The sequence below is a fragment of the Daldinia loculata genome, assembly GCF_022478755.1.
Source record: "Daldinia loculata strain CBS 113971 unplaced genomic scaffold F4817scaffold_27, whole genome shotgun sequence".
NCBI lineage: Eukaryota > Fungi > Ascomycota > Sordariomycetes > Xylariales > Hypoxylaceae > Daldinia > Daldinia loculata.
Genome location: NW_026054881.1, coordinates 230,739 through 257,937, shown reverse-complemented (window position 1 = coordinate 257,937; position 27,199 = coordinate 230,739). Strand labels below are relative to the sequence as shown.

Below are 27,199 nucleotides of genomic sequence, written 5' to 3'. Positions count from 1 at the left end.
CGTGCCTATCTTATAATTTCTCCTTCTCTTTATAAGACCTCAACAAGGGTCTCGAAAAGTATCGCGAGGTTCAAGGAAGAGTAGAGGTGGGGATAGGGTTATTATTTCATACTCGAGCTACCCGCGATCGCGTCATTCGACTCTATAAACGGAGCCAATTACCGCATGTATATGCCAGAGATGCAAGGTCCCGCAGGGGAACAATATATAAATAAATAAATAGATAGAACACGCTCTCGGTTCGCTTAAACCGAGTGTTGAATTGCCTGATTGAGTCGTTCATTTGCGGCAGAATGCAGGAGATCTACCGTCGGAGGATAAAGTCAAAGAAACATTGCAACGGCGTGAGCCGCATCTCCAACTTGGCATTTTCCTAGGATGAGCTATCATGCTGTAATAAGATGCAATAAAATAACAGTAGTGGCTATCAATCCTCAAAATCCACACGTCGCCGATGTTTTTGGGAATACCTTTACCGGCCTACTCTCGTAACTCCAGCGTACCTGATATCTCAAGCACGAAACGCAAAGTTAGGATATAGAAAGCACGCAATCTACGAGAACTTGCCCACAACGCTCCCGAAAATCATCTTCCTTTTCTGTTGGGCGACGTACTTACTAACATCATCGGCCCATCTTTGGCTACTATCTGCGGCGGAATCCAGACTGTCGTTCATGAGATTTAGTTTCTCTGTACGCTCATTCAGTTGCCTGGTGAGATAATCACCCCAGCCCTCTTGGCTACCGGATCCCGAACTGGGACCCGCCCCTAGATCTCGCTCGATTGCTGCCGTCGAAGCGTTCGTGCGCTTACCGGGGGGCCGATCGGGACCACCGATCAAAAGGTCTAGGTCTGCCGGCGTGACATATTGTGTGCCCGAGATCCATTGCACATTTGAGATAGTCGGCCTCGGAGGTATTTCGAGATTAGGATTAATGAGTTGATCAGCCGTGTTCTCTAATGGTAAGCCGGTACCCCACGCCTGAAGAATTGCAAGTTCGGATGGACTTGTCCAACAGAATATATCGCCATCCCCTGTCACTATCGCATCGCTAGATCGACTACCATCCATCATAGGGAGTGGGTAGCTTCCTAGTTCCTTGAGTCCTGGCAGGCTAAAAGCTCTCGTCGTCAGGTCTCCAAATACGCCAACCAAGGCCATTCCATGCAGTTCAAACTCGGTCACCGCAGCGGCATTACAAAGATAGTCGTCGAATGATTTCGAGGCTCCTTTAGCCGTGGCCGGCTTGAAAATGCGAGCTTCGCTTTGCGTGACTACAATAGTGTTAGCATTTGTAAGAATATGACCCTATATTGGTTAGCTCACCAACTACAAGTAGGCCGTTGACATGTTTTCCCTCTCTGAGCCCGGCCACAGCTTGGCCCGTAGCAAGAGCAGGCTTTCCATCCGCCGCGACGATAGGGCATATAGATACCACCTTATCATTTAGGTGTGCAACACCTGCTAGTGTAGCAGTATATCCTGCACCGGATGGCAGTATTTTAAAAGTGACAACCTTCCCAAGGTTTGTGCCAACGAAGCAGCATATGCTGGAATATTTGTCCTCATCAAGAGTCATGACACCAAATTCAAGCACCACGGGCCATTCTTTAGCCATCGACACGCTAGACCGGCCTTTAAAAAATGACGAACGTTTTTCACGTTTAACAAACTCTGTCATCGGCGCTTGGAACATGACCGTAGGCCCTCGAAGGTCAATGATGCTTACGAATCCATTCTCGGATCCAACAGCAAGGAAACCTGCGTCTGAAGCTTTGATAACGCTGATTGAGCCCTGCATCATTTCGTATAATGATAACGGCTGAAGCCCACTCTTTAGAGATGGTTCGGCTCTCGTGCTAATATTAGTGATGCCACCAGGGTTTGATTCGATGTGTTGGTCGGGGGGTTTCCCAAAATACGGATTACCGCCCCATCGGTAGATGACAACTTCACCCTTGCTTGTACCAACAGCAAATTCACCGGTAGTAGAAGCCATAGTCATGGCCGTAATCTCTACATCCTCATAGCGGTCAAGTGCTCTGGCGACATCAACTTGAAGCTGGGACGAATTTTCGATCTCATCACCGTGGCCCACGTCCCAAATTCGTACTGTGCTATCCGCGTGCGCAACCTGAATGATAGTTCGCCCCTCGAAACGCCGGCGTGGTCGTGGTGCCTCGGCACCTCCTTTCAGCAACGGCTCACCCTGGTTCCTATTTTCAACCATTCCAAGCCACCTCCCTCGATCAAGTATAGTAATCCCAAACTTGGTCGCGAATGGGTGAGCAAATGATACGGACGGATGAAGCTGATTTGTTGGCGAAATAGGATAACCACTCGGGAAACTCAAGGTGAGGATTTCTCCCGACGAGAGTAGAGTCATGATAGCAATAGGGTCCTGAGCACCGGAGAAATGAGGGGACAAGCGTGGAATCAAAAAGAAATTTGCAATTCCAACCCCGGCCGGCGTCTGTATAGTGTTCTGGTGTTTACCTTTCAGGTAATCTGATAGGATCTGCCACGATGAAGTGGCATAATTAGGCGTAATTCCAAGGTCGATAAAAGTTAGACCATTTGAGGATTCATCCAGCTTCCGGCCGCCTGCGATGAGTAAGCCGCTATCTTCTGGATTCTGCTTGCAGCACCAAGAAATGCGAGTGTACGGGTGCTTGGGGCTCGAGGAGCCTGGATTTGGTACGGGTTGATTGATATTGGTGTCATAGAGAGTCCGCGCCAATACCACGCGCCCATCTCTCGGATCCCAGAATACCAAGCTTCCATCGTCATGGGCAGTCAGTATGAATGTTCCCGTGGGATGCCATAATGCATGAGTAACCTTTGGTTTTCTCATGGATTCGACAGCCTGACTTGATCCTCCTGGAGCTCCTGGGGGTACCTGGTACTCAAAGAATTTGGTCGGAATGTTCTGCTTGAACGAGTAGACCACTACACCATGCGTGTAAGCAATTAACAGCTTACCTATGTCGCGCGGGTGCAGCTGCATCGAGACTAGAGCCACCGCCCTAGCTCTAGGATCGTTTTCGGCCCATAGATTAGGAATTCGAAACGGTGCCATACGTTGTCGGTCAATATCATATGTATGTACATCACCCGTCTGCGTGCCTAGAAAACACCAATCCAATACGGGGTCGGTAATCATACAAGAGACAATTCCAGGCACACGAAAGCCGACGATCTTCTTGCCAGTATCTAGATCCCATACGACAACCTCGCTCTTGGTGTCTAGGCTCACCAAGCGATTATTGGTAAATTGGATATCTGAAAAAGAACATGATCGTGATGGAATAAGCAGTTTCTGAACACGGCTTTGGCCGAAGACGTATATCTTCCCGCTACCATATTTAGACTCATTTGTTCCAATGGCGAGAAGAGATTGGATAGGCTCATAGGCGATGCAACTACATGAGTGAGATAAATATAGTTAGCTAACCCCGGGAAGTATAAGATATAGTAGTATGATATGGATGACTTTATGATGACGAAAAACCGTGTAATAATTGATGTAATAATTGATGTCGTACCTGATCTGAGAATTAATGCCGTAACGCGCCCGATCGTCCGGTATGAAAGAGCCTGGGATGATGTTAGCAGACAGGTCATTTTGCATGCCTGCCTGTCGTCCTCGAAGAAAAGCGGCCATTATTTTTAATAGAAATAATCGACCAGACTAGAACTTAGGACCGTCTTCTTATGCCTATAACCTATCCTAAATTCCTCCAGTTAAAGTGATTACAGAAGATAGGAGAGGAAGTTTTGTCTGCTAATGAGAAACATACGTCATCGGTGTTTTACATAATGACTCCCGGCTGCCCGGCACAGGGGTCCACATAAAATCTAAAGAGATGAGATCCGGCCACGTGATTCAAACCACCTTCCACGTGCTTGACTGGGTACCACTCAATTATCATCGTGTGTTTCAACACTACAACCTACAACCTACAAGTAATATATCCGATCAGATCAAATACTCGTCTCTTGTCCATTTTACCCTAGCCTGTATGAGACTATTATACTAACAACATTATTTATGAGAATTTCTAAACCGCACAATGGAGAAGTAGATACCATCACTACAGTTTCCATATCTTCCAGTCGCAAGGCATCACCGCAAAGAGCAGCTACAGTTAAAACACACGAACGCAGACTTGCCGTACAGCTAACCTAAAAAGCCAATCTTGCCAAATTTTATTTCCGCTTTTGTAAATGAACTCCCACCGATGCTATGATTGAAGCTGTTTGGTCTAGTAGATACCCCTGAATTCGCCTGCTATACAGCCTAGAGCATCAACCGAGTCTGATGCTTTGTAGCCCTCCTTGATTCTGCTCCCAGATGGCTTTAGGCACCCGCCCCACAGCCTTTCTTTCCATGAAATCGCCTCTCCTTTCGACCCAGAGCACGTTGTAGAAATCATAACGCTCGTGCCCCCACTCTTTTGGTAGTTCGTCGTCCTGGAAGCGATGACAGTTTATGTTTTTGAGAAAGAAGGGCCCATGGTCCCGCCCGTTGGCTTCCTTCTCCATGCTCTTATAACATTTGGATTTAGGCCTGCGATACACGCAAGGCTTTACTTTTTTGTCAGATTCTTCCGAGGTATCTACCCGCCGGAAACCCCCCGTCAACGCGAAATGGCAGTGATCGCTGTTAATATTCCCAAACCGGTAACATCCCAGCCTATCAACCATCTCTTCGTATGCTACAGCCGCCCCGATGAAGCTGGAACTGCCCTCCGAGATTGCTATGACTTCAACCGTTTGCTGGGCCTTGATACTTTTGTTGTCATCCATCACCCTAAGCAACCCGGCCCAGCGCCCTTGACTGTCTTCGAGGGTTATTACGGGGCAATACGTCTCCATGTCGGGGTTATTCTTGTATAGCTTCGTGTCTAGACAAGAGATATGAAAACGACCCCCACGGTATTTGCTATATTGCCGTACCCTTTGGTGGGGATATAGAATTCGCCGGACGTTGAAATTAGCTGTATATGCCGTACAGGAGAGGAAGCGCTTATGCCCTTGACTTCCGAAAGTTGACGGGATGTATGTCATGGGTAATGGGTAGCCAAAGACAGATGTAGGATCCGACTCATGAGAGTACCAGTCTCTTGGCCGTTCTTCGAATTCATACCGAAGTATACGGTCAGTGGGATATGTATCTTTTGTTTCATGAGACCATCCATCGGGTAAATTTTCATCAGAAGGCTTATCCCGCAACCCTTTGTATTGTTCTAGTATCCCCGGTTCGAGTATCTTACACTCGTCATCCGCAGTGGTCGAGCTAATCCAATTAACAAGCTTCCTAGTTCTCCATGAATTCGTGACAGGAGGCCTAGTCAACCCCGAGAGCGGTCGAGTATAATTTCGGACCCTGTAGTCCAGACCACTCTCCTGGCTTACCGGGTCAATGAGGCATTGCCACCCGACCCAAGACCAGGACGGTAACGGCGGGGACGATTCTGGCTTGTCTTCAGAAGAAACTCGCCTCTTTGCCTTGACAAGAGGCTGCCAAAGAAGGGCGGAATCGAGGAAAATAGCCGGTAGTCCACTAATGAAGCCGCCCAAAAACCCGCGTGTCAGGGCATCAAGAACTCCGGAAATGGCTGGTAATGCATCCTGGGCGTATGTGAGATTGCGATGGTTATACCGACATATTAACTCCATGTAAAGTCTGAAGTCGGGTGTGGAAAGGGCTGCAAGGTTTTGTGATAATTGTCTATTTTTATTATAGGTCCTTGTTTCCATGTGGTCTTTTTTGCTTCGAAATATTAATCTTAAAGGCGTATTGTCCCCCTCTGGCGTACTGACTTTGCTAACACCTGTTTCCTGGTTGGTGATCAAGGACTCAGACCACCACACAGCACCCTGACAATCCCAGAATGCCGTTTCATCAAGAAAAATAAAAGACCTCTTGGAAAGCATTTGTTCCTGGAACGTCCATCCGCGTGTGGCCCAATGTGTCGTGAGCAGTGCCCCATGAAGGCTACCTGCATCAGGAACGCCTTTGTCATTTTTAAATCCCTCGATATTAGCTCCCGACCCGTATAATCCTGATGATTCCGCAGCTGCTATGATCGTGAAATAGGCTCCAGAATATATGTCCTTCATCGATAGGACATTGTCACCGGTGGTCTCATCGTTTTGGGGGATGCAGAGACAATCAACCCAAAGGTACCGTACGCCGGATTGTTGCACGAAGTCCATCGAGTCCCGGATAACTTTTGGTAGTCTTTCAGCAACCCCGGACTCAGAAGATAGAAACCCTGGTTTTCCAAAATTGTCCAAATTGTTCCGTTGAAGCATCAGCCTTTGTGTAAGCTCCTGGCTGTTGGCATCCAGTGGAGACTGCCATACGTAGCTAAGAGCTACATATTTATCGACTGAATCGCCCGGCACGAGGCAATTTTCCCAAGTATCAATGACCCAGAAGTCCGGAATGTGCTTCGGTGGCGTTGATTGACATTCGCTACCGTGGAGCTTTTCACATTTCTGAAGCGCTTTTTGTAGTGAAGACACGAGATCTTCACTCGTCAGTCGTCCAACCGCCATTCCCGCCTGCACAGCGCTTTCAGTAACAATTTTTCTACTTATAAATGATATAGTACTCTTTTCTAGAGAATCCTTTTAGCGTCAATAATTCATGGGTAAGGGGGTGGCTTCATGGCCAGAGAAACAGTAGGCAATATGTTGAAAGAAATCTTGCAAGGTTAAGAGAAACAGAATATCGAATAACCTCTTGCGAGGAAAATTTGGGCTTATATCCCGCTGCATTTGGGTAGTGAGATGCTTTCATTGGGAATCTCAAAGTCGTATCCATCCAGATTGATGCCCAGCAAGCCCGAGTAAGGCTTCCTTGGGGGTATACGTCTGCATTTATTTTTCAAGCTCCTAGTGTCACCAATAAGAAAAGCATTTGGGGGATAAGCCACCGCCACTTCATTCATGCGCTGCTTATGTAGATGACATATGTCGGCAGTTGAGCCCAATCCAGATAGTATCTAATATATACAGTACATTATATAGATATTCAACTAATTATGTAATACAATGAGCTCACTATTCAAGACAAAAGAGGTTGAAAATGGTAGTTGCTTATATTGTGATATAAAAGACCAGTTAAGCCAATTATATTAAAAAAGGAGTTGCTATTACGATATTTACCGGTAATACATGTAACAGTTATTAGTTTAGATATTCCACCTCCTAGCACCTGTGAAGATTAAAGGGCTTGGTCTACTCCAAATATTACTTATCACTTTGCTTACCGTGTCTAAATATTTCGAGTCATTAACTCGATTCAAATATCATACTTCTGCTCAGCCAAGTCAACATTTTTGAAATTTAAAAAACTACAATACGTGGGTTATATATGTCCCTAGCTAGGACTGGCGATGATATAACCCATTAGCCCTTCTCAAATAGCATATTACAAATGTAGCTCTCTAGAATATGTGCCAGCTGTCAGATTTGCACATTGTTTGGCTAATTCATCCCATGATAAATACATAGATACCTTAGGTAGTAGGTACCTACGTATCAAAATTCCCATATTAGTACCCGCAGCATCACGTCGCGGGGTGACCGTCTTCATCTTCTTGCACATAGGCCCGTACTTTCTACCTTTCTTTTAGGCAGTCCATGTCAGCTCAATTGTTAATTGTGCTGGTACCTTGATTATCCCCCAACAGGATAAGAAAGTTACAGGTCAATGTAGCTTTAGACGTATCACATTCACGTTCACATTCACGCGTTCACGCAGGCATCCACAGTTAAATTTCTTGCGTGAACGCCGTCGCACCTTCATTTTTCTTCTCACCTACAACCTCGAATCGTCGTCGACACCAGAATCTCTTCACTCATAGATCTCGCGTCTCTCCACTGAAATGCCCTTCTATCCTCCAGACAATCAAGGCAAGTCAACCTACACGATCCTTAGAGGTATCTTCTTGGTCTAACGAAAGCAGATTCGGACTTTGATAACTTGTCCGACACTATGTCGCCCGCTGGTCCTCGCAAACGTACACACTCCGAGGTAAGCTTTTCTGTTTCCTTCCTTTCTTCGTTTGCTCTACCTATCTCAAAAGTTACGTATGCTGAATAATTCCAGTTTGACGACGAGGCGAAGCCCGCCAAGGTCAAAAAGACAGACCGGGAGAAGTGCATGGAGCTACAAGATAAACTTCGTGTGGTTGTTGGTGGACTGAATGTTGCCACTACTGGCATGCTGGAGATCGTGAAAACGTGCGACGAAATGAGAGACAATTTGAAAAAATGCCGAAGCGATATCAGAGCAGCCGTCCAGGAGTTCTCGGCTTGCAACTGGGCTCTCTATGTCTCCAACCAAGCCAACGAGAAGCTTGAGAGAGAGAACGCCGTTCTGCAAGAACACATCAGCATGCTAGAAGCCAGACTCAGTGAGAAGGAGGACTAGGAGTTTTGCCCACGACGTCATCCCATCCTACGCCTTAAGCGCTGGATCAAGATGAAGATGACGCTGTCTGGAACAAAAGGTTGATCAATTTCGGAGGGATGGAGAACACTTGACTTGATAGTCCAGGGGTGCGAGGTTGGGGTTGAGTGCTTTATCGGCCAGAGCTTTACTATGGCATCACAATCTTTGTGACGGAGACGCTACTATCATTCACTCGTTGATTTCAAACGGACCAATAGGTTCCCCTGCAATTAGTCACCTGCAATTAGTCACAATTGACTTGCTGTATTGACTTCCAAGTTTCGTCTAACTTTGATATACTCGTTTCAGCCGTGACATCAAAATATCGTAGACTCAACCTAAACCCCATATCGTGAGCAAACAAGTCCACTGGACTAGATGGGCTTTGGCTTTTTATGCCTTCCCTGACCAAGTTCGAACATGATCCATTCGTAAGCGGCCCATTGAACCGCGTTAACAACGAAGGCCCTGACACTACATACGGTTAACCCTCTAAAGAACACTCGCATGCCTTCTTCTTTATATGCGGCTTTGGCAATCTCGATCGCTCCTAGGCGCCTCTGGGTTGACATGGGGCAGTTAAGCAGTGGCGTTTTCGTAGCATTAAAAGTTTGTGCTTGAACTCTGGTCTTGATGACATCGAGAGGAAATATGCTAACCCAGGTGACAATGCCAGCCAGACCACCACAAAGCAAGACCTTTGCTGCATCTTGTGAGAAGTCGGGGGCGTTCTGTCGGCTGGACTCGGCCCACTTGCTACTCAGTTCGTAGGACCAGAAATAGAATCCATACCCAATACTATCTCTCAGCGCTGTGACAACACCACCGAAGTATAACCCCCTGATACCCTCGGTCTTGAAAACCTGCTTCGCAATGCTCCAGCTCGACGCTGGAGGCGATGACAATTGAGCACGGCACTTGATCAGCTCAGTTGGGGTGCTCACGGCCCAGGTCGCTAGGCCACCAACGGCACCAGCGAACCACGTAGTCCAGAGGTTTGACTGGCAATTCAGGGCAGTATTTATAGCGGCTTCGCTGCGGTTATACGAGACGAAGAGGAGAGCGTTTAGAGCGCCATAGCCGAGTACAGGTGCAGCAGTTCCGGCTAGTAGAGCAGACTTGCTTTCGAACTGCCGGGCATATGATGTGACCGTTTGAGTACCTGGTATGCCATCGCGCGCTTGCAGCCGCACCTTAATAAGGTCTAGGGGATTTCCGATTAGGATACCAACAGCTCCGCTGATATAGCCGGCCCAGAAGTCTGCGGACATAGCCAGAACACTTGATCTTAGGAGACCACGGCTAGTTTCTTATAAGGATTGGAGTTTTCAATTGTAAGTCCTTGAGACGATAACCTATTGTCTGACTCTTGTCACCTCCTAGCCATGCACAACTTAATGTATATGGAGAGTGACATGGGGACTTAGAGGGTTTGAAAGTCCTTATCGGAAAGTAAGAGAAGACAAGTACAGGTCGTGTTAGATTTCTACTAAATATAATGGCGCATTAAGGACTTGGATTTGATAAGCCTACCAAGTGAGATCAGTAGGTTACATAGGTAGTAAGTGAGATGAATATACCAAATAGAAACCCCGCTATTGAGGAACAACCAACCCTAGAGAGGTAATCAAGCGCCAACGCGGGGCGGGGGATAACTTTATATACATAGTGGAGCTGATTATTAAACCATCTAAATAGGATATTATGCTTAGGTGGCTGGGGGAGGAGTCTTGAATATAAGACAACTCTTAAGATATTCATAGAATGTATAGGATGAATTGGCATAAGGAGAGTTAATTTTGTTTGTGATGATTGCAAGAAGAGGCATATTGAAACGAAATCGAAATATGGAGCATTCAATTAATACAGTATGCGGGGCAGACGACTAGCCACGTGATTTGGTGTCAGTTCCCCGCCAGTTCCGGAGAAGGCGCGACGCGCTTGCCTCAAGTCAACAAAATGCTAAATTGATTTCTAATAAGTCGCCGTCAAGTAGCAAACTCCAACTCTACCTATACATTACGTAATTTCTAATTCGCTACGGTATACCTCAAAATATATCTCACCTTCTTGCAGAGTAATTGCTGGGTGTGAGGGGGAGAAAATGTATTCAATCATGCTTTTTTAATACTACATATTGATCAACTACTAATATTATATAGGGCGAGTGCACCCGCTACTCCGCTGGTAAAGCCGAACAACACCCCGGGGAAACGCCTCCATTCGCAACAATCGAAGGACCAGCTATTTAAACCGTTCAGATGTCCCGGTGCAGCTCTTAGCTCCCCAGCTATCGATCGTCCAGTTCGGAAAAAGAGGAAGGTCGATTATAAAGGTGCTGATGGCGATGACTCGGGAGATAAGCCTTACACAAACGCCGATAGATTAGCTCTGGCAAATCGAGATGTCAACCGCTTCCCCGTCTTCCAGCCTAAGGATAAAGACAAGGTCTTTAGAAAAGCTTTTAGCATACCTCTGATCAACAAGAACAACGGTTCCTATAATCCCAATCGTCCTCCCCCAACACTCGGCTTAAGACAGGGATCTGTTTTTGTCGCCAAGCCGTTACACGATCCAAGCGGCGAGTTTGCTATTGTGCTCCACGACCCGACCGTCGACGATAAGCCGAAGGAGACTAGCAAATCGGAAGGCGATGAAGCCAAGGATGCGACACAAGAAAAGCTTGATGCACCCTTAGTTCACAAGAGTCTAGCTGAGATTCTAGGCATCAAGAAGAAAGTCGACAATGAGCATCCTAGAGTGCCAGTCGTCATTGACCCGAGACTCGCCAAAGTGCTACGACCACATCAGATCGAGGGTGTCAAGTTTATGTATAGATGTGTCACTGGCATGATCGACGAAAAGGCCAATGGCTGCATTATGGCTGACGAAATGGGTCTCGGAAAGACGCTTCAATGCATCACGCTTCTCTGGACTCTCTTAAAGCAATCTCCCGATGCCGGCAAGACGTCGATACAAAAGGCTATTGTCGCCTGTCCATCTAGTTTAGTCCGCAATTGGGCAAACGAGCTTACCAAGTGGCTTGGCGCGGACGCCATCACCCCTTTCGCGATTGATGGCAAGGCCTCCAAAGAGGAATTAACTAGACAGCTTCGTCAATGGGCTATTTCAAGCGGTCGCGCAGTTACGCGCCCAGTCATCATAGTTTCCTACGAGACGCTTCGGCTGAATGTTGAGGAGCTTAAGAACACTCAAATCGGTCTGATGTTGTGCGACGAAGGTCATCGATTGAAGAACGGAGACAGCCAAACGTTCACAGCTCTAAACAACCTCAAAGTCACAAGAAGAGTTATCCTCTCTGGTACACCTATTCAGAACGATCTTTCCGAGTATTTCTCTCTAATCAGCTTCGCAAATCCCGGTTTGCTTGGCAATCGACTGGAATTCCGAAAGAGATTCGAGCTTCCTATTCTACGAGGCCGCGATGCTGATGCAAGCGAACATGATCGTAAGAAAGGTGACGAGTGTCTAGGCGAGTTACTTGGTATCGTCAACAAATTCATTATCCGACGAACAAATGATATTCTATCCAAGTATCTCCCCGTCAAATACGAGCACGTCGTATTCTGCAATCTTGCTCCATTCCAACTAGATTTATATAACTACTTCATCAAGAGTCCAGATATCCAAGCTCTCTTGCGTGGCAAGGGAAGTCAACCCCTCAAGGCAATTACCCTACTCAAAAAACTCTGCAATCACCCAGATCTACTTAATTTGTCAGAAGACCTACCAGGATGTGAGAAGTTCTGGCCCGAGGACTACGCGCCAAAAGATGCACGCGGCCGCGATCGAGACATTAAACCATGGTACTCAGGCAAGATGCAAGTGCTTGACCGTATGCTAGCGCGTATACACCAAGACACGAATGACAAGATCGTCCTGATCAGTAACTACACGCAGACCCTTGACCTCTTCTCGCAACTCTGCCGGCACCGCGGATATGGCCACCTGCGCCTCGATGGTACTATGAACGTCAGTAAGCGGCAGAAGCTTGTCGACAAGTTCAACGACCCGGACGGCGGCGAATTTGTGTTCCTGCTATCCAGCAAGGCCGGTGGTTGCGGTCTCAATCTCATCGGCGCCAACCGCCTCGTCCTATTCGACCCCGACTGGAACCCCGCCGCCGACCAGCAAGCGCTAGCCCGTGTATGGCGTGACGGGCAAAAGAAGGACTGTTTCGTGTACCGCTTCATCGCAACGGGTACTATCGAGGAGAAAATTTTCCAGCGCCAGAGCCACAAGCAATCCTTGTCGTCGTGCGTCGTTGACTCGGCCGAAGATGTAGAGCGCCACTTCTCGCTAGACAGTCTACGTGAACTATTCCAGTACAGACCAGATACACGAAGTGACACTCACGATACGTTCAAGTGCAAGAGGTGCAAACCCGATGGACGGCAGTATATTAAGGCGCCGGCGCTGCTGTATGGAGACACGAGTACCTGGAATCATTTCATCAATAAGGATCTCAAGCCTATACAGGATTTGCTGCTGCGACAGGAGTGTGGGGAGAAAGAGGTTTCGGCCGTGTTCCAGTATATCTCGCATTAAGGTGGCTGTTAGGGAAGGGGAAAGAGAAATGTGCGAGGCGCTGTTTTGCCATGATAGAACGGCGCTGGAGGATTGGCCTGTGAAATTTGCAATAGCATGGTGTTAGGGCGTGGCGTCGTTGCTTCGTAGACTTGCTTGCTGCATGGCGATATAGTGTATCATGAGAGGCTTTACGAGAGTACTTAATGAGAGTATGGTTTGACGGATATTTTTAACTCATTTATTACTGGGAGCGTACAAGCCTGATTCTACTGCTCCTGTGAAATTGTGACACTCCCAACGCCAATATATCTATGAGAATAACCATTGCCTCATGTATATCGCTATCTGCAGTACTAACACTCCCAAATCCTACGTATCATCGCCTTCTTCACTTATGTTCAAGCGTCCCCGGGTTATGCGCAACATGATGGCCGTGCTGATCCTTAAAGAGGACCTGCGAAACATCAGCTCCCATCTTCGACCTTCCACACGCCTGATCCCACCCCCTTCCTCCCGCCCCTTTCTTTCTCTCAAATTCATAACGAATTAGACGCAAAGCTTACCTTGGGCGGATTCTTAACCCCCGCGTCCCGCGCCTCGGCCTCGGATTCAACGACCCGGTAGACTTTTCCCTCGCGCCGGCCGCCGCGCGCTTTGGTCCACACCGTGTCGCCTTCTCGGATGGGCTGGCCTTGCTTGTCTTTGATCTGGGCGGGGGACATTGTGGATTGATTGATTTTTCTTACTAGTTATTATATATCTGTGTCTGTTTGATGGAACGATGATTCGAGAGACTTGACTCAAGTATGGGTAGTTGACAACGCTGGGGGGTTTTATATATGGAAGTTCAGTTCAGTGCGAATGGGAGGTATACCTAACAGGTACATAGGTAGATAGGTCAAGGTTATGTCGATCTTTATAGGTAAGTTGAATACATCGCGGGATGCTTGACGTCATCGAGGCGTCAGGTTTACGGCCTCATACTACGATGTACAGTTCGGTGCTGATCTCAATAGCGAAGGGTGGTAGCGTTAATACGACAATCAAATTCAGAAAGGATTGTTTTTTACAAGTTTACTTTGAAGAGTTTCTTATCTGCCTAGCTAAAACATTCAATTTCATTATGTGCCCATGTGTTCCCGAGGCTGAGAGTCTTCAGAGGAAGATGTATATAGGGACATAAGAGGAAATTATAACATCTTGGTTAAAATATCACTGGATTTGCCGATAAGTTTGAGAAATCACCTCAAGACTGCTAGGACGAAGGTATAATAATGCAATCAATACCTGGTTTAGGTAACTTAACAGACGACTTCTTAGCATTGCTAATATCTTAACCGTAGCTCCTCATCCGCCTCGTCAGCCGCATCCATACTCATCCGTACCGATGAGAACAAGTCCTTAGGTCGGGCCACGAGCACTTCCAGAGCTATTCCCATCTCATCTCTCACACCATCCACGACACACGATATATCCTGCAGATAAATAATGGCAATGAGTCTATTGTCAAATCCACAACGCAAGATCCATCATTAGGTATTGTATTTACACCAGACGAACCAGTATACAACCATCTTCAGAAAGGATTATTTCCTACTAGAGACCCTACTGCGTAAATACCTATCCATCTATAGGTCCGCCTCAAAGCAAACGCCATGATCTACCATGCAAGAAATCTCAGGCGCCGGCATCCTACATCGACCTAGCAGGCGGCTTGACCCAACTTGGCCTGGCCCAGCCACGCCTCCCCCACAATCCGCCGTCTTGATAAAAAGGGGGTTGGAAATTTCGTCGGCATCTCAACAGAAAGTGGTATCATGATAAGAAGTGAGAAAGCCGCAACCAATCTATGCCAGACACAATATGTTTGTCCCGTTACATGACAACCTGAGATGGAGTTAGTATAATCATGAGACCGAGGTAAAAGGTTAAAAGATGGGAAAAGCCGGAAACTTACGCAGTCGTCGCTCTGCTTTCCCTGAGGAATACCCATCGCCTCGAAAGTAGCAGGCCCTTGACTAGGCTTAGATGTGGGTTTGGGCGCTGGCGCGGACGCTACGGAGGTAGGAGTACCGGATGTTGGCGGCGGGCTTGATACTGGCGGTCTAGCCTGAGCCTGTTGGGGCGGAGCGCTTGAGCGACCGTAGTCTAGCTGACTAGGACGGTCTTTCAACGGTGCACCGCTTCCTCGCCCGCCGCTTGGTGTTCTCTGGCCGCTGGGGCCCCCCTGAGGTAATCCTCCAGGCATCGGCATGGAGCTATTGCGAGGCCCAAGGCCACCACTCATGGTTGGAGATGAAGGGCCTGAACCCCGACCGCCATGGTCGTAAGGACCAGTAGAGGCCCGGGGAGCAGGAGCATGGGGGCTCGGCAGGGATGACTCCCTCGGACCATAGCCAGCCGGGTACTGTCCGGGCGGAGGCCCCTGTTTCGTGAGTCGGTTGGGTCCAGGGTTCTTGACAGGGCCGGGGCCAGGGCCAGGACCAAGTCGCGGGTCATATCCAGCCGGGGGCGGCCGCTGATCGAATTGCCCTGTGATAGGGCGAGCTCTCGGGTCCCTTCCAGGGCTGGGCTGGGGGTAGCCGCCTTGACCTGGCGATCCCCAACCGGCGGAAACTGGGCGACCACGGTTAGGATCCATACCAGCTGGAGGGATAGACAGCTGGCCTGCTGAATGGGACGGACGCATACCAACGTTACCAGGAGATTGTGTACGAATGCCAAAGGAACTTCCTGGCCGATCCGCAATAGGCCCGTTTGACGACCGAATGCCTGGGTTATAGTGAGGAGCAAGTTGCGGCTTTCCACCCATATCGTCTTCGGGGTAAGGTACAGCAGCAGACTTGGGTCGTAGGGATAAGGCTGGCGGCCTGTCGTCTTCTGGATACGGAGTTGCCGATGCCGGTCGGTCCGGGAGGTTGACGGTAAAAGCAGGAGGTCGGTTACCACCGCTAATAGCGAGTCGGGATGGGTCGGGCATATCTGTGTGGTCGAAATTCTGTACTCTGGGGGAGGGGTGCGGTGATACCCTGGGCGAATTTTGGTCTTCCGATAGCGCCGGCATATGGTTCTGCGGTTGCTTGAATCGCTCGGGCCTTTGACCCCTCTGCGAGCCATGTTTCGACTTGATGCGCGTTAGCGCCGTCGTCTCGTGGTCCTTCTTCGACAACGTCTTAGATTGTGATAGACTCTCTAATCGGTCCACGGCGTCCTTGTTACCATGATCTGCCGCCAACTCGTACCACCTTCGGGCTTCTCGTAAATCTTTTTCAACCGATATTCCGATTTCGTAGTAATAGCCTATGGCAAACTCTCCAGTTGGTAGCTTTGCCTTAGCGGCTAGCTGAGCGTACTTGAACGCGAGCCCTTCGTTCTTCGCAAATGTCCCTTCGTAGCCAAACAAGAACCATCTGCTAACACCTAGACACGCTTCAGGTTGGCCCTGTCTAGCGGCTAGGCCATAATAATGTAGCGATAGAGCCGGATTGAAATCGCAGCCAAGTTGACATAATTCGTAAGCCTGTCCCATCTTCAGCTGGGCCTTAGCAAAACCGAGATAGGCAGCCTTTTCGATATATTGTCGTGCAATACTAACGTCGTACTGTAGAGCACCTTCGGGGATGGCGACGTCCGGAAGATCTCTCGCGATGAGCATGCCGTACACAAAGGCACCTTGAGGTGCATCTTCATCAGCCGTATCAGCGGCGATATGTATCATATCTAAGCCCCTTGGGATGTCTTTGGGTTGGCCCCGTTGACCTAAGAGGTTGATCATGCCTAGTCGGTAAGAAGCTGCGGAATCATTCGTAGATAGGCCAAATTGATAATGCTGCAGAGCTTTATCCATATCATTTGAGTTTTCATATAGCATACCGATTCGATAGTCGGCGCGGCCCCATCCTGACTTTGCGGCGGCTGAGTAGCAAGCGTACGCCTCCTTCTTGTCTTGTCGTTTACCAAACTTGCCGAATTCTAGCCACTTGCCCTTGATGAATAAAGCCTCAGGGTGTCCCTGGTCTGCAAGATAGCTAATTATGTTAATAGCGTCGATCCGCAGCTCGTGCTCAATCTTAGGCGTTGCCGTCCGTATTGGTAGCTCTCGATCGTTGGGGTTGCGCGTAGCCTCCTCTTCCCGAAGGGCAGCTTCGGCAGCTATCTCGACATAGGATAGGACGTCGCGGGCCCAGCAAATCTGCATGTTAGGATCGTTGGAATGGAGGACATGGTGGCGGCTCTCGGCTAATACCGCCTCTTTCTCTTCATCGCTAGGAGGGATGTGCTCCCCTTGGACCTTGGGGAAAGGCGAAAAAGAAGGTAATTCGCGCATATCTCGAAGGTCGCTCTCGAACTGGGGAGCGCGGTCCTGAGTTTCTTGGAATGGACTGTAATTTGATGCGGGACTATAATCGGTGCCTCCTTGGTATTGCTGCCCAAAGTTATTACCTTTGGTGTTCAGCACGTTGGACAAGGACGGTTCGCGAGAATGTCGCGGACCGGATCCGGGTGCTTGCGACGATGAATTTCTCGGGTCTACTGATCGAGCTTCTAGTTCCATGCGTTGGAGGCCTTGCTGCATGTTCTCGGGAACTTCTGGCATTACCCTATTATGTGCGAAAAGGTTAGGTGAGGTCAGGTCAGGTTAGGTTGAATCAAGTCAGATGATGACAATCAGGTCAGAGAAATGTTGCATAGAGATAGAGGTCTTGCATGCTGTTGGTTGGGAGTAGGATCTTGTTTCAAGAGGTAGGTAAAGCAAGAGGTAGGTAAAGATGTAGGTAGAGATGTAGGTAAAGACAGAGGTAGTGTAGATAAGTGTATGTGATCTTAGAGGTAATGTTAGATTAACTAGTCCTTTAGAAACGTACCTTTGTGGTGATGGGGCTAGGACCTCGGGCATGTAATAGTCGTCCATACCCCCTGGATAGAAGGTAGCTCCAAAATTAGGCATTTCGAAATCGTCTTCGCTTGTCTGCGGCTGGAGAGAACCTGCATAAATTTAAGAAAAATGTACTTGTCAGCCTGCCGCTCCTGGGGCCTATGTATGGGTCACGCCAATCCGGCTACAGACCGGCGTAAGATGATAAATGTACTTTGATCTGACTGGTAAAGGAAGAATCCGTTGTTGTGGCGGGGTCCCCTATTTTCCTATTTCCTATTTTCGACCGAGTGGCGGCCAAAAGACCGTAGTACGCAATAGGTTATGGGTAATGGATTATGGGTAATGAGTTATGTATGGGTAATTGTTAATTGTTTCTCCCCTCTTTAACATGGAGTACAAGACCCTTTGATCGTCTTGAGTCTCCGCGTCTAAAGTAACAAAGTAACTCTGGTAACTCTGGATCCGACCTGGCCAGCTGAAGGGTAAGAGTAAGACCTATATCCTAGGATCCACGACCATATGGCATATGGACTTCGGGGAAATATGTAAGCCTTAGGTAAAGTCGCTGATTTTAATTTCCCATGCCCAGTAACAATAAAAAAGGGGGAAATATTAATTGATTCTGAATAACGTTAAAACTCTCAAGGGTGACGGTTGTTTAAGTGCTCCGCGATGGTCCAGACGCTCTGATTAAGACTGAAAATGTCACCGCTGAGGGGCTCAGGTACATTTGTCTGGACCTACCGCCACTTCCCCAGATAGGCTAGACAAATTTGCTAAGCCCCCTTAGTGCCGAGTTTAGAGTATTTTTTGTAGGTACCGATTCAAGCCAGTTAGGCACCATTAATAAAAAGAGCGCTCTAATAAAAAACCGCCCAAAATCAGACGTAAGCACCAGATTGTCGAACATGGCGCTTATTGTTAATTCACTGGTCCTAAGTGGATAGACAATGCAGATACGTCAGATCGTATTTCTAACGTATAAAGAGTTGTCTTCTGAAATCACAACCTCCTATGTAAGCAACAGTTGGCTTTTTGTCGAATATGTTCCTGCATGACTGCACGATCGTCCCGGATCACAGATTGCGGATCGTTACTTCAAGGTTCGGTTCCGGAATCTTAAAATCCAAGGGTCCAACGGTAGTGTCCATTGGTGTCCATTGAGCCGGCAAATCTTAAATCGATATCCGTGCAGGGCCTCGTGGGTGGTGTAGGTGGTGATAGGGAGGTGTTGTGGAAGGGATAAAAAGGGGATCTGTTTACATACCTTGTTCGATTTTGGCCTGCGCATCCGCAGTTGGTGTTCTCGGCCGCGCGTTACCTGCTTGAGCCTCCGTCGTCATCTTGGCCAATACGCAAAAGCGATCGTATTAGTCTAATTAACGACTACGTAATCCTTGTTGCCAAAGTGGAATACTACCGATTCGTATGCGAGGAATCAAGGTCATAATATATAGCAAGAGTTGCAGTAAGGGAGTTATTAGTTAGTTAGCCAAGGTCGCACACGTCCAAGCAGCTGGTTCTTAAGTGTCTACAATTTAGATCCTAAACTATCTTCACCCTAGCAACTATCAGGCATACATTTACATATTTAGGTTCAGTCTGAGTAGGAGTTGGGAAACAGACGGCAGCATCCGAAACGAGATGAAGGGATCTCGCCCTTCAACTTCGGCAGCCGAGATTCCCGCTTCCTAGGTACCTCTAGGGAAGTTGATATCGAGAGCGAAATGAAGCTTCTGCAATCCTTCCATTGTCTGGATATGGTAAAAGCATTTACCTTATTAGTTTATACGTCAATGCTTAAAGTTACCATGCAGGTGTCACGGCCGGTACGATGCTTTATGTTGTAATGCAAGCCAGATGGAGAATATCGCGGCTAGTTCACCATAGCCTCATTGTGTTTCTATTTCTGGATCAGCACAGTCGTAGCCGCAGCTGAATGTAGGATGTACCTAGCCTCGGATATCCACTAGTAACAAACAGTTGACAGCAATCCTCATCCCCCGCTGATCCTTCCGGGTTCTTTATACATAACATGCATGGGTTAATGCAGACAATGCTAGATTGAAAGTAGAGAGACGATGGAATAACGTGATCCGGTTTTTTATATAGTTATGATATGCATGAACATAACTTATTCTTTCATCCTATGGGGACGGAATACAAAACTAAGCTGGATCAAGAAGTACCAAGAACGATAGACAAGTTTGACACAAACATGTTACTGCCCTACTTGGAATCTCGAAAGGCACAGGAAAGGCACAGGAACAATGGAAATTCTATAGAAGATCCATTTGCTACAGTTGGCAGGACGGAATGAAACACGACTGTATCTGATGTGTCATGTGGATCTGATCGTTCACCGTTCGGCTCTGGCGACTAATAAACCAATATTTAGACAAGATTGAAAAAGTGTCCGAAAAGAGTTATAGAGGGTGGCCGATACGTGAGTGACCAGGACCTCGTGGACAATGGACAGTGGGTAGTTGTCAACTGACAAGACCCAGAAAGAGATGAACAAGTAAACAGAGACACATAATCATAAGTAATTCATATTAATAGAATAGAAGACATGTCGATTTGCGTCTTGTAAGTCGTCTTGATAATATCATTAATATTTGAATATTTTAGGGATAAGAGACCAAAAAGGAATTTGGAGAGAATGAAAATACGAATAAGAAAAAATGGGACCACAAACCCACCACCAGCCACAGGCACATTTCGAAGCTTCAGCCACATATGGCGCAGAGCTCGTCACTCCATTAAGCAAAGTGGATCAGGTTCTTTCGTCAGCCTCTCAGCCTGTTGCTTGCCTTGCCTCATCACCAAACCGATAAATCCACCTTCACCAAGTCCCCAAGACCAAACTGCAACAACACCACCATTTTCCATCCGTCGTATTGAATTTGCCTCATCTGAATATCCTTCAAAAACACCAATTGGGAGATCCGAGCTTGCGAAAGCTCCACAGTCGTATTCGCACTTATCTGAGCCAGCGACGCCGACGAAGCTCCTGCAGCAGCCCAACGGTACCACCAGCGAAGCCGTCACCCCCGTAGCTCTCTCATCGCTACCGTCCACAGCGCCATCTTCACCAATACTCCCGCCCTCATCATTATCACCACCGCCGCAACGCACTAACATGGCCGAACGAACACTCCAGCAGATCCTCAACCAGCTGCGCTCGAATCCCGGGCTGCCCTACCCCGAAGCATCCTCCTTCCTCTCCAAAGCCAAGATCCAACTGCTCCAGCTCAAGGCCGCTACGCCCGGCGCCCCCGGGTCTACCGGTACGTCTCCGCAGAACCTAGTCCTGGCCCGCGACGTCTACGAGCAGGGCGCCCTCTTCAGCATCCGCGCGCGGAACCCCGACGCCTTCACCCGGTACGTATCGCAGCTGCAGCCCTTCTACGAGCTGCCGGCTACCGCTGCCGGTGGCGAGCGCAACAAGGTGACCGGTCTATACCTATTGTTACTGCTGACGCAAGGCCGCTATGCCGAGTTCCACTCTGAACTCGAGACTCTGAGTACTAGGGCCAAGGAGAGCGGTGCCGGCGAGATCGAGGGTGACCGCTTCCTGGGGTACTCGATCAACCTGGAGCGATGGCTCATGGAGGGGAGCTACGACCGTGTGTGGAAGGCTTTGAAGAGCCGGGAGGTGCCAAGTGAGGAGTATGGTGTTTTCTCTGAGGTAAGTTTATATAGTATACCTTATATACTCTACCCCATATACGTATACTCTTTTCCCCCATCCTATCCCTCCCTTTTATCCACCACCGTCCCCATCCAAATCAAGCCATATGACACAAACTAACCCCGCGCTCACAGATCCTAACATCCCAAATCCGCTCCGAAATCGCCTCCAGCAGCGAGCGTGCATACCCCTCGCTACCACTAAGCAGCACCAAGTCCCTCCTATTCCTCGACTCCGAAGGCGCCGTCGTCGACTTCGCGCGCCACCGCGGCTGGGTCGTGCGCGACGGTAACATCTACTTCCCCACATCCGCCGCCACCGTCGACGGCGAGCCCATCAACGTCGCCTCCGAAGCCGACGCCGGCGAAGAAAAGGAGTTCAGCCGCATGGTCATCGAGAACGCCCTCGGCTACGCCCGCGAGCTCGAGACCATCGTCTAGGTTGGCCTAACCAAATCTTAAAGCCGAAGATAGAGCTAGTGAAAGTTGACCTACCTGCCCCTTATGAGCTAAGCTGGGCCATAATGAGAACTGGCCCCTGGAAATAAATAAAAAAAAACGTCAAGATTCCAGTGCTGTGTGAAGGCTCGACTAGCTAACTACGCGAGGGGGGTGAGAATTCCGATATACCTAATAATATCCGTCGTAGGGGAGGAGCGCGAGATAAATACGCCAGGTGAACCATTTATGGAACAGATCAGAGGTTCTTGGGCCTCTGTATGGATAAGCATAAAATTAAGCATCAATAGCTAGTATGAACGTATTAATGTGAGGCTTCGTCAGGAATTAAGCGCTACTTTTCCTAATCGTATGAGCAAGAGTACCTAACCTAAGGTACCCGTTATTATGACAATCGTCATAGCATAGAATCGAGAAGCATCAATCATCTCTCTAAATAACGCAATAGCCACTATTTACTTCCATCGGTCCGACGATCGTATGAATAGGTAGGTTTCATTTGATTAAGCAACTCCTCGTTCCAGCTTTCTACATAAATATATGAATCATTTTAGCCCCTGGCCCCGGTCCCAGCGACAATGATTTTTTTTTCCTCCGGCCACGTCCACAGAGTACAACTCATAAGATTCATCATTACCTACTCCGCAGCTAGGCTAGGCTAAACTATCAGACACCCCCTTTTATCTAGTTAAACGAATAACTTAAGGCCACTACCGTGCTTTCCGACCTCGCACACCTCGCAGACTGCGCAGACGGTACCCTTGTACTTGGTATGGTACTTGGATCCGTCGAACGCACACTCCTCGTACGGGGTACCGCTGTAGATGGGCGTGTGGCTGGCAGCACAGATCTCGAACTCGGCGAACTGGTCGTATTCAATCTCTACCGCGTCATGCGGGTTGCGCTCGCATTGTGCTTTTATCCTTCGTGCCTGTAAATCGAATTAGTTAGGTTACATACAATATAGGAAACACAAAAATACTTACGGTCTCAAGAATTCTTTGAGCACCACCATTTGCCAGGATACGGTTTGCAAAGCTCAAGGCGGAGCTGAAGTTCTTGCTCCTAGACGCTAGGTTCATAGCATTGAGAAGAGCAAGTTGTCGGTGGGGGACCTCGATCTTGGGGATTGTAAAGTATGCAGACAGCTCAAGGCTTCGCTTGAGAAGCGCAGGGTTGCCGTTAACGGCATCCGGAGGACCTAGCTTTCTTCGTGAGAGTTCGATCGACATGGCGACGGTGTATTCGCTTGCCGAAGTGATGAGCTTCTTAGCTTCTGCTACCTCGCTCTCGCTCGCAACCGCATTTGCGAGCATGGCGTGCAGGATACTCTTGAAGATCTGAACGCCTTCCTCAAGTTTGTTCGTCTTCATCGCATCATATCCCTTATGTAGATCGGTAGTGGCAAGATGCTCGATATCTCGAGGGATGATAGGCAGAACTTTCCTAGGATCCGTCTCTTCCAAAGTCCGGCGAACATAATTAACTAGAGGCGGTAACCCAGGAGACGCGGGGAGGAAGGTCCTCGACGCGGAGTAGATCTCCAAGAAACGTGGCTTCAGCGGAGCAAAGTTGACGGCACCAACTTGCCTGCTAAGGAGGTTCATAGCAGACTCGAAGGAGCCTGCAGCGATGTGATCCGCAGCTAATGGAGAATTGCGAGCCCACAGGTCGGCCTCGCTGCTTCCAGCTCCTCCAGCGTCTGTGCTCTCAACGTTAACGAAGTCGCTATCAGCTTCGGGAACGATGTCCTCGCCCATATCCCATCCGGCCGCATCCTCGTCGTCTTCGGCTTCCAACCCGCCATTTCGCTTAGCAGTAGTATCTTCGTCAACAACCTCGTCCAGAAGTCCATTGCCGGCTGCCGAAGGCTCCTCCTCGAGAGTTATGCCTTCCAGTTGACTGGCAAGGGCCTTCTCGAAGAAGGATTGCGAGGTCGCCTTTGTAGGCCAGTTGGCCTTGTACGTTGGGACAATCGGCTTCGGAGGAGCGAGGTTCTCGCCAAAGGTAGGAAGCGTCAATTGCTCTTCAGTAATACCAGCTGCCTCTAGGATTGATTGGCACTCTTCCTCGAGGCCATGTGCTTTGGCTGTCATATACGCCAGAGGGTCTGCAAGTTTGTTAGTTCTCCCACGTCAAGAATAATTGAAAGGCGCAACTCACATAAGTCGATCTCTTTGAACATCTGTACCCTGTCCTCGACTTCACCTAGGTATAAGGCGTTTTGGAATCTCGCGGTAAAGTCACCCCGATGCTCGGCAATCTTGGCCATCCTTGCCAGTTTCGAATGGTCACCAGTTGCGAGATATAGGAAAGAAAGCTTATCGAACTGCTTGAGCTTCTGGTAAGCCATCTCCACGACCTGGTGGTTTCCATGCGCCAATGCCTCGGCGCCTAACCTCGTCCAAAGCTTAGGTCGGTCTAGTTCCTTGGCCATCTCTACAGCCACGTCAAGGTTGCCACATTCAATGGCAAGTTCGAAACGAGTGGTTGGGTCTTGTACAAATTGCAAAGCGATCTCGGGGTATCCTTTCTTCTGGAGGTACGAAATAATAGATTGGCCGACCAAGCTAGAAGTGCGTATAATATGAAGCATCTCCTCATAGTTGCGCTTTACTAGCGACAGCTTGAAGCGATACTCGGTCGGATCGATGTGAAGGATCTTAGGCCTAGCGGCGCGGTCGAGGCAGTATACGTTTCGGCCCTTGACTCTCACGAGGTAGACTGTCTGGTCAAGGGTCCTAACAATACCGTTGTCGCCGTTCATAAGAGTGTACTTGATGTGGTTCAGGGTAGAATATAGTAGGACTCCCGCATCATCCCAAGTCGCGCTCTTGATCCTGATGGTCTCGTGTAGAGTGCTAACCTGTTCGAGAGTCTTCGTCACAATTGTGACGTTGTGTTTGCTCAAAAGTGCTGCATGAAGACCATCGTTCGACCAGACAACATACTTGACACCATTCACTGACAACTCGGCAATGCTCTTCTTCTGCTGAATGTCGTACAGGTGAACCGCGGTAGGAGTAATTATGAGCAGGTTTCCAGTACCGCCAAAGTATATATCGGTAGTTCCAGGAGGGGGTTTAATGCTTCTTGCCGTATTATTAGAAAGATCTTTAATGTCGATGGTCTGCGTGGACGTGTCGAGTACGGCAAATCGGTTTCGAGCTACAAAAATAGCCGAGTTACCTGATCCGCTCTTGGAGTCGGTCGCTTCCAACGCACCAGAGCCGTCTCGAGGGAGGTTAATTAGTTCATATTTGCCACCCTCGGCAGGGGATGTTATGAGAACAGAACGCTCAGCCGGGTTGTAAGATAGCGTGCGAGGAGGAACCCAAGCGCTACCGAGTCGCTTCAAGGACAGCAACGTTGGACTCTCGACGTTCTTTTGGAAATCGTAAGAACGGACGTGCTTTTCTTTCGTGACGAAGAAGAGCGAATTCTGGTGAACAGTCGACGCCGGACGCTCGCGTTCGAGTTTGAACACCATCACACCATTGTCGTGACCGGCAGCAAACAGGTTGATCTCAGGGTGCGCCGCGATGACCCAGAATCGGTCGTTTTCTCGTTTAAATGATTGAACAGCGGTACGCTTCTGAGAATCCCATACTCGAATCGTCTTATCCTCGCCACAAGACAGAATTAAATCTTGATGAGGGTGGAACAAGCAACCGGAAGCATTCTGGAAATGTCCACGGCAGGTATCCACTTCCCAGGCCTTGGTCTCGCTAAATCGCCACAGCTTTATAAGACGGTCATCGCCAGCGGAGACGATATGCGGCGCCGTCGGATGAAAAGCGACCCAATTTACACCTCGGTCGTGACCCTCAAGTACGAATTTCACCATCGCGTCGGTGTTGCCGAACATGTCGGTCTGCTGAGCGTTCGATCGAGCGACCTGGTCCTCGAAGGACATAGACGTCGGGGCGGAGTGCTTCTTTCGTAGGCCAGATATATCCCAGACGCGAACGGACTGATCGAGAGACGCGGATACTACGAGGTCGTCCTTCGGGTGGAATTGGGCGCACATTACATAGTGATTATGGCCAGTCATCGTGCAAACTAGATCAACTGTTAGCACGTATTTGCAAAGCCTGGTTTCCTTCGGAACCCATACTTAATGAACGATTTTGCCAGTTCCATATTCGGATCGTCTGGTCGTCGGATGCTGATATGATCCACGGCAGCTCGTGGTGGAAGAAGACGGTTCGTACATAGTCTAAATGACCATTCAGAGTAAACAGACATCTTCTCGTCTGGTAAGACCAGACTTTGATCTTGTAGTCGTCGCCACCGGAAACGAAGAGAGGTTGCGTCTTGTGGAAATCGACGCCTCGGACGGGACCATCGTGCTCTTCGAAACGATCAATGAGGGTTCCCATGCGGTAATCCCACAGCTGTATGGTCGACGAGTGTAGCGATACGAGGATCCATGGTCTAATTGCTCTCGGATTAGCAACGAATAGCGGTGACGATAGTCAAAGATATAGCGAAGGGGGGGATGCTCGAACCTCTTTGGGTGAAAGGCAATACCTTTCGCTCTCGAGGACTTGGACTCGAACTATAACAAGGTGCGTCAGTATATGCTTTAAGGGTATGCGACCAACTTGAGGACGTATCAATGGAGTATGCACCTTTGTTAGCATTCCCGAAGAGGCCTGCATTGTGAGGACGGTAGAGGCAGCAGGAAGCCCCTAAGCTTGTGTCATGAATAGGCAGAAGGGATGCGCCCAGTTAGGATGGCGGCTTTAAAAGATGGTCGGAAGAGAATTATGTAGTGATAGCGGGTATTGGAGAGCTGTGAGGCTCTGAAAGTTGATCTCTTAACGCCAACTCTGGAGATTCTTTAGAGACAATTCGTGAAGTACAAGTCAATTCGTGGCCCCAAAAGTGACGGTGGATTAATTCGTGACCAGGCTCTAAACATTGCTATGTTTCTGGGCTGGGCTTGTGCTTCCAACTTCCATCCAACTGTCCTAATTGTGCCGCTACGGAAGAACAATTATCCCCGGTGGGTCATATATGTACTGAGTACTTAGGTTCAGGCCAAGCATATGAGTAACAAATTGTACAAGTACTACTTGGAGGGGCAGCTCACTTAGCACATGCAGTTCCAGCCCGTAACTAAACGCAGCTGAACCCCTGT

At 48.6% G+C, this 27,199-nt stretch overlaps 9 protein-coding genes across 9 annotated transcripts; 3 read left to right on the top strand and 6 right to left on the bottom strand.

The window, feature by feature from the left end:
* Positions 1–276: 276 nt before the first annotated feature.
* Positions 277–3,939, bottom strand: F4817DRAFT_119623 (lethal giant larvae like, C-terminal-domain-containing protein). Its single transcript, XM_049297608.1, has 3 exons — positions 3,547–3,939; positions 1,328–3,423; positions 277–1,275 (listed from the first exon to the last, which is right to left on the bottom strand). Exons 1-3 carry the CDS (start codon positions 3,663–3,665, stop codon positions 554–556), a joined length of 2,937 nt encoding a protein of 978 aa, XP_049158659.1. The 5' UTR covers positions 3,666–3,939; the 3' UTR covers positions 277–553.
* On the bottom strand, positions 3,821–6,096 carry F4817DRAFT_338857 (uncharacterized protein). The gene has a single exon (XM_049303473.1). It carries the CDS (start codon positions 5,939–5,941, stop codon positions 4,310–4,312), a length of 1,632 nt encoding a protein of 543 aa, XP_049158658.1. The 5' UTR covers positions 5,942–6,096; the 3' UTR covers positions 3,821–4,309.
* Positions 6,097–7,762: 1,666 nt separating this feature from the next.
* Positions 7,763–8,648, top strand: F4817DRAFT_119543 (uncharacterized protein). The gene is made up of 3 exons (XM_049297607.1): positions 7,763–7,930; positions 7,984–8,051; positions 8,127–8,648. The coding sequence occupies exons 1-3, from the start codon at positions 7,903–7,905 to the stop codon at positions 8,448–8,450; spliced, it is 420 nt and encodes a 139-aa protein (XP_049158657.1). The 5' UTR covers positions 7,763–7,902; the 3' UTR covers positions 8,451–8,648.
* Positions 8,544–9,859, bottom strand: F4817DRAFT_119515 (solute carrier family 25 member 45). Its single transcript, XM_049297605.1, has one exon. The coding sequence runs from the start codon at positions 9,740–9,742 to the stop codon at positions 8,846–8,848; it is 897 nt and encodes a 298-aa protein (XP_049158656.1). The 5' UTR covers positions 9,743–9,859; the 3' UTR covers positions 8,544–8,845.
* A 562-nt stretch (positions 9,860–10,421) lies between these two features.
* On the top strand, positions 10,422–13,243 carry F4817DRAFT_338850 (recombinational repair protein). Its single transcript, XM_049303472.1, has 2 exons — positions 10,422–10,577; positions 10,634–13,243. Coding segments are annotated over exons 1-2 (2,409 nt in total). The 5' UTR covers positions 10,422–10,575; the 3' UTR covers positions 13,041–13,243.
* F4817DRAFT_119501 (uncharacterized protein) lies at positions 13,197–13,868 on the bottom strand. The gene is made up of 2 exons (XM_049297603.1): positions 13,586–13,868; positions 13,197–13,476 (listed from the first exon to the last, which is right to left on the bottom strand). Exons 1-2 carry the CDS (start codon positions 13,742–13,744, stop codon positions 13,411–13,413), a joined length of 225 nt encoding a protein of 74 aa, XP_049158654.1. The 5' UTR covers positions 13,745–13,868; the 3' UTR covers positions 13,197–13,410.
* Positions 13,869–14,897: 1,029 nt separating this feature from the next.
* On the bottom strand, positions 14,898–19,244 carry F4817DRAFT_316320 (uncharacterized protein; the record flags this gene model as incomplete). Its single annotated transcript, XM_049300658.1, has 4 exons — positions 14,898–14,909; positions 14,980–17,623; positions 17,888–18,008; positions 19,169–19,244. The coding sequence occupies 4 exons, from the start codon at positions 19,242–19,244 to the stop codon at positions 14,898–14,900; spliced, it is 2,853 nt and encodes a 950-aa protein (XP_049158653.1).
* A 1,148-nt stretch (positions 19,245–20,392) lies between these two features.
* F4817DRAFT_119525 (SAC3/GANP/Nin1/mts3/eIF-3 p25 family-domain-containing protein) lies at positions 20,393–22,388 on the top strand. The gene is made up of 2 exons (XM_049297606.1): positions 20,393–21,592; positions 21,730–22,388. Exons 1-2 carry the CDS (start codon positions 20,564–20,566, stop codon positions 22,033–22,035), a joined length of 1,335 nt encoding a protein of 444 aa, XP_049158652.1. The 5' UTR covers positions 20,393–20,563; the 3' UTR covers positions 22,036–22,388.
* F4817DRAFT_119505 (Coatomer, alpha subunit) lies at positions 22,229–26,808 on the bottom strand. The gene is made up of 6 exons (XM_049297604.1): positions 26,688–26,808; positions 26,565–26,614; positions 26,171–26,490; positions 24,217–26,115; positions 23,040–24,163; positions 22,229–22,984 (listed from the first exon to the last, which is right to left on the bottom strand). The coding sequence occupies exons 1-6, from the start codon at positions 26,715–26,717 to the stop codon at positions 22,742–22,744; spliced, it is 3,666 nt and encodes a 1,221-aa protein (XP_049158651.1). The 5' UTR covers positions 26,718–26,808; the 3' UTR covers positions 22,229–22,741.
* Between the last annotated feature and the right edge of the window lie 391 nt (positions 26,809–27,199).

Bases quoted from the DNA above. Each gene is read 5' to 3' on its own strand.
- F4817DRAFT_119623 (XM_049297608.1), bottom strand. From the start codon at position 3,665: ATGGCCGCTTTTCTTCGAGGACGACAGGCAGGCATGCAAAATGACCTG. The intron at 3,424-3,546 runs GTACGACATCAA...TCACTCATGTAG, and splicing joins GGCATTAATTCTCAGATCAG to TTGCATCGCCTATGAGCCTA. The intron at 1,276-1,327 runs GTGAGCTAACCA...ACACTATTGTAG, and splicing joins CAACGGCCTACTTGTAGTTG to TCACGCAAAGCGAAGCTCGC.
- F4817DRAFT_338857 (XM_049303473.1), bottom strand. From the start codon at position 5,941: ATGCTTTCCAAGAGGTCTTTTATTTTTCTTGATGAAACGGCATTCTGG.
- F4817DRAFT_119543 (XM_049297607.1), top strand. From the start codon at position 7,903: ATGCCCTTCTATCCTCCAGACAATCAAG. The intron at 7,931-7,983 runs GCAAGTCAACCT...TAACGAAAGCAG, and splicing joins CTATCCTCCAGACAATCAAG to ATTCGGACTTTGATAACTTG. The intron at 8,052-8,126 runs GTAAGCTTTTCT...GAATAATTCCAG, and splicing joins GCAAACGTACACACTCCGAG to TTTGACGACGAGGCGAAGCC.
- F4817DRAFT_119515 (XM_049297605.1), bottom strand. From the start codon at position 9,742: ATGTCCGCAGACTTCTGGGCCGGCTATATCAGCGGAGCTGTTGGTATC.
- F4817DRAFT_119501 (XM_049297603.1), bottom strand. From the start codon at position 13,744: ATGTCCCCCGCCCAGATCAAAGACAAGCAAGGCCAGCCCATCCGAGAA. The intron at 13,477-13,585 runs GTAAGCTTTGCG...GATGTTTCGCAG, and splicing joins GGGTTAAGAATCCGCCCAAG to GTCCTCTTTAAGGATCAGCA.
- F4817DRAFT_119525 (XM_049297606.1), top strand. From the start codon at position 20,564: ATGAAAATACGAATAAGAAAAAATGGGACCACAAACCCACCACCAGCC. The intron at 21,593-21,729 runs GTAAGTTTATAT...CCGCGCTCACAG, and splicing joins AGTATGGTGTTTTCTCTGAG to ATCCTAACATCCCAAATCCG.
- F4817DRAFT_119505 (XM_049297604.1), bottom strand. From the start codon at position 26,717: ATGCAGGCCTCTTCGGGAATGCTAACAAAG. The intron at 26,615-26,687 runs GTGCATACTCCA...ACCTTGTTATAG, and splicing joins CTTCGGGAATGCTAACAAAG to TTCGAGTCCAAGTCCTCGAG. The intron at 26,116-26,170 runs GTATGGGTTCCG...CAGTTGATCTAG, and splicing joins CTGGCAAAATCGTTCATTAA to TTTGCACGATGACTGGCCAT.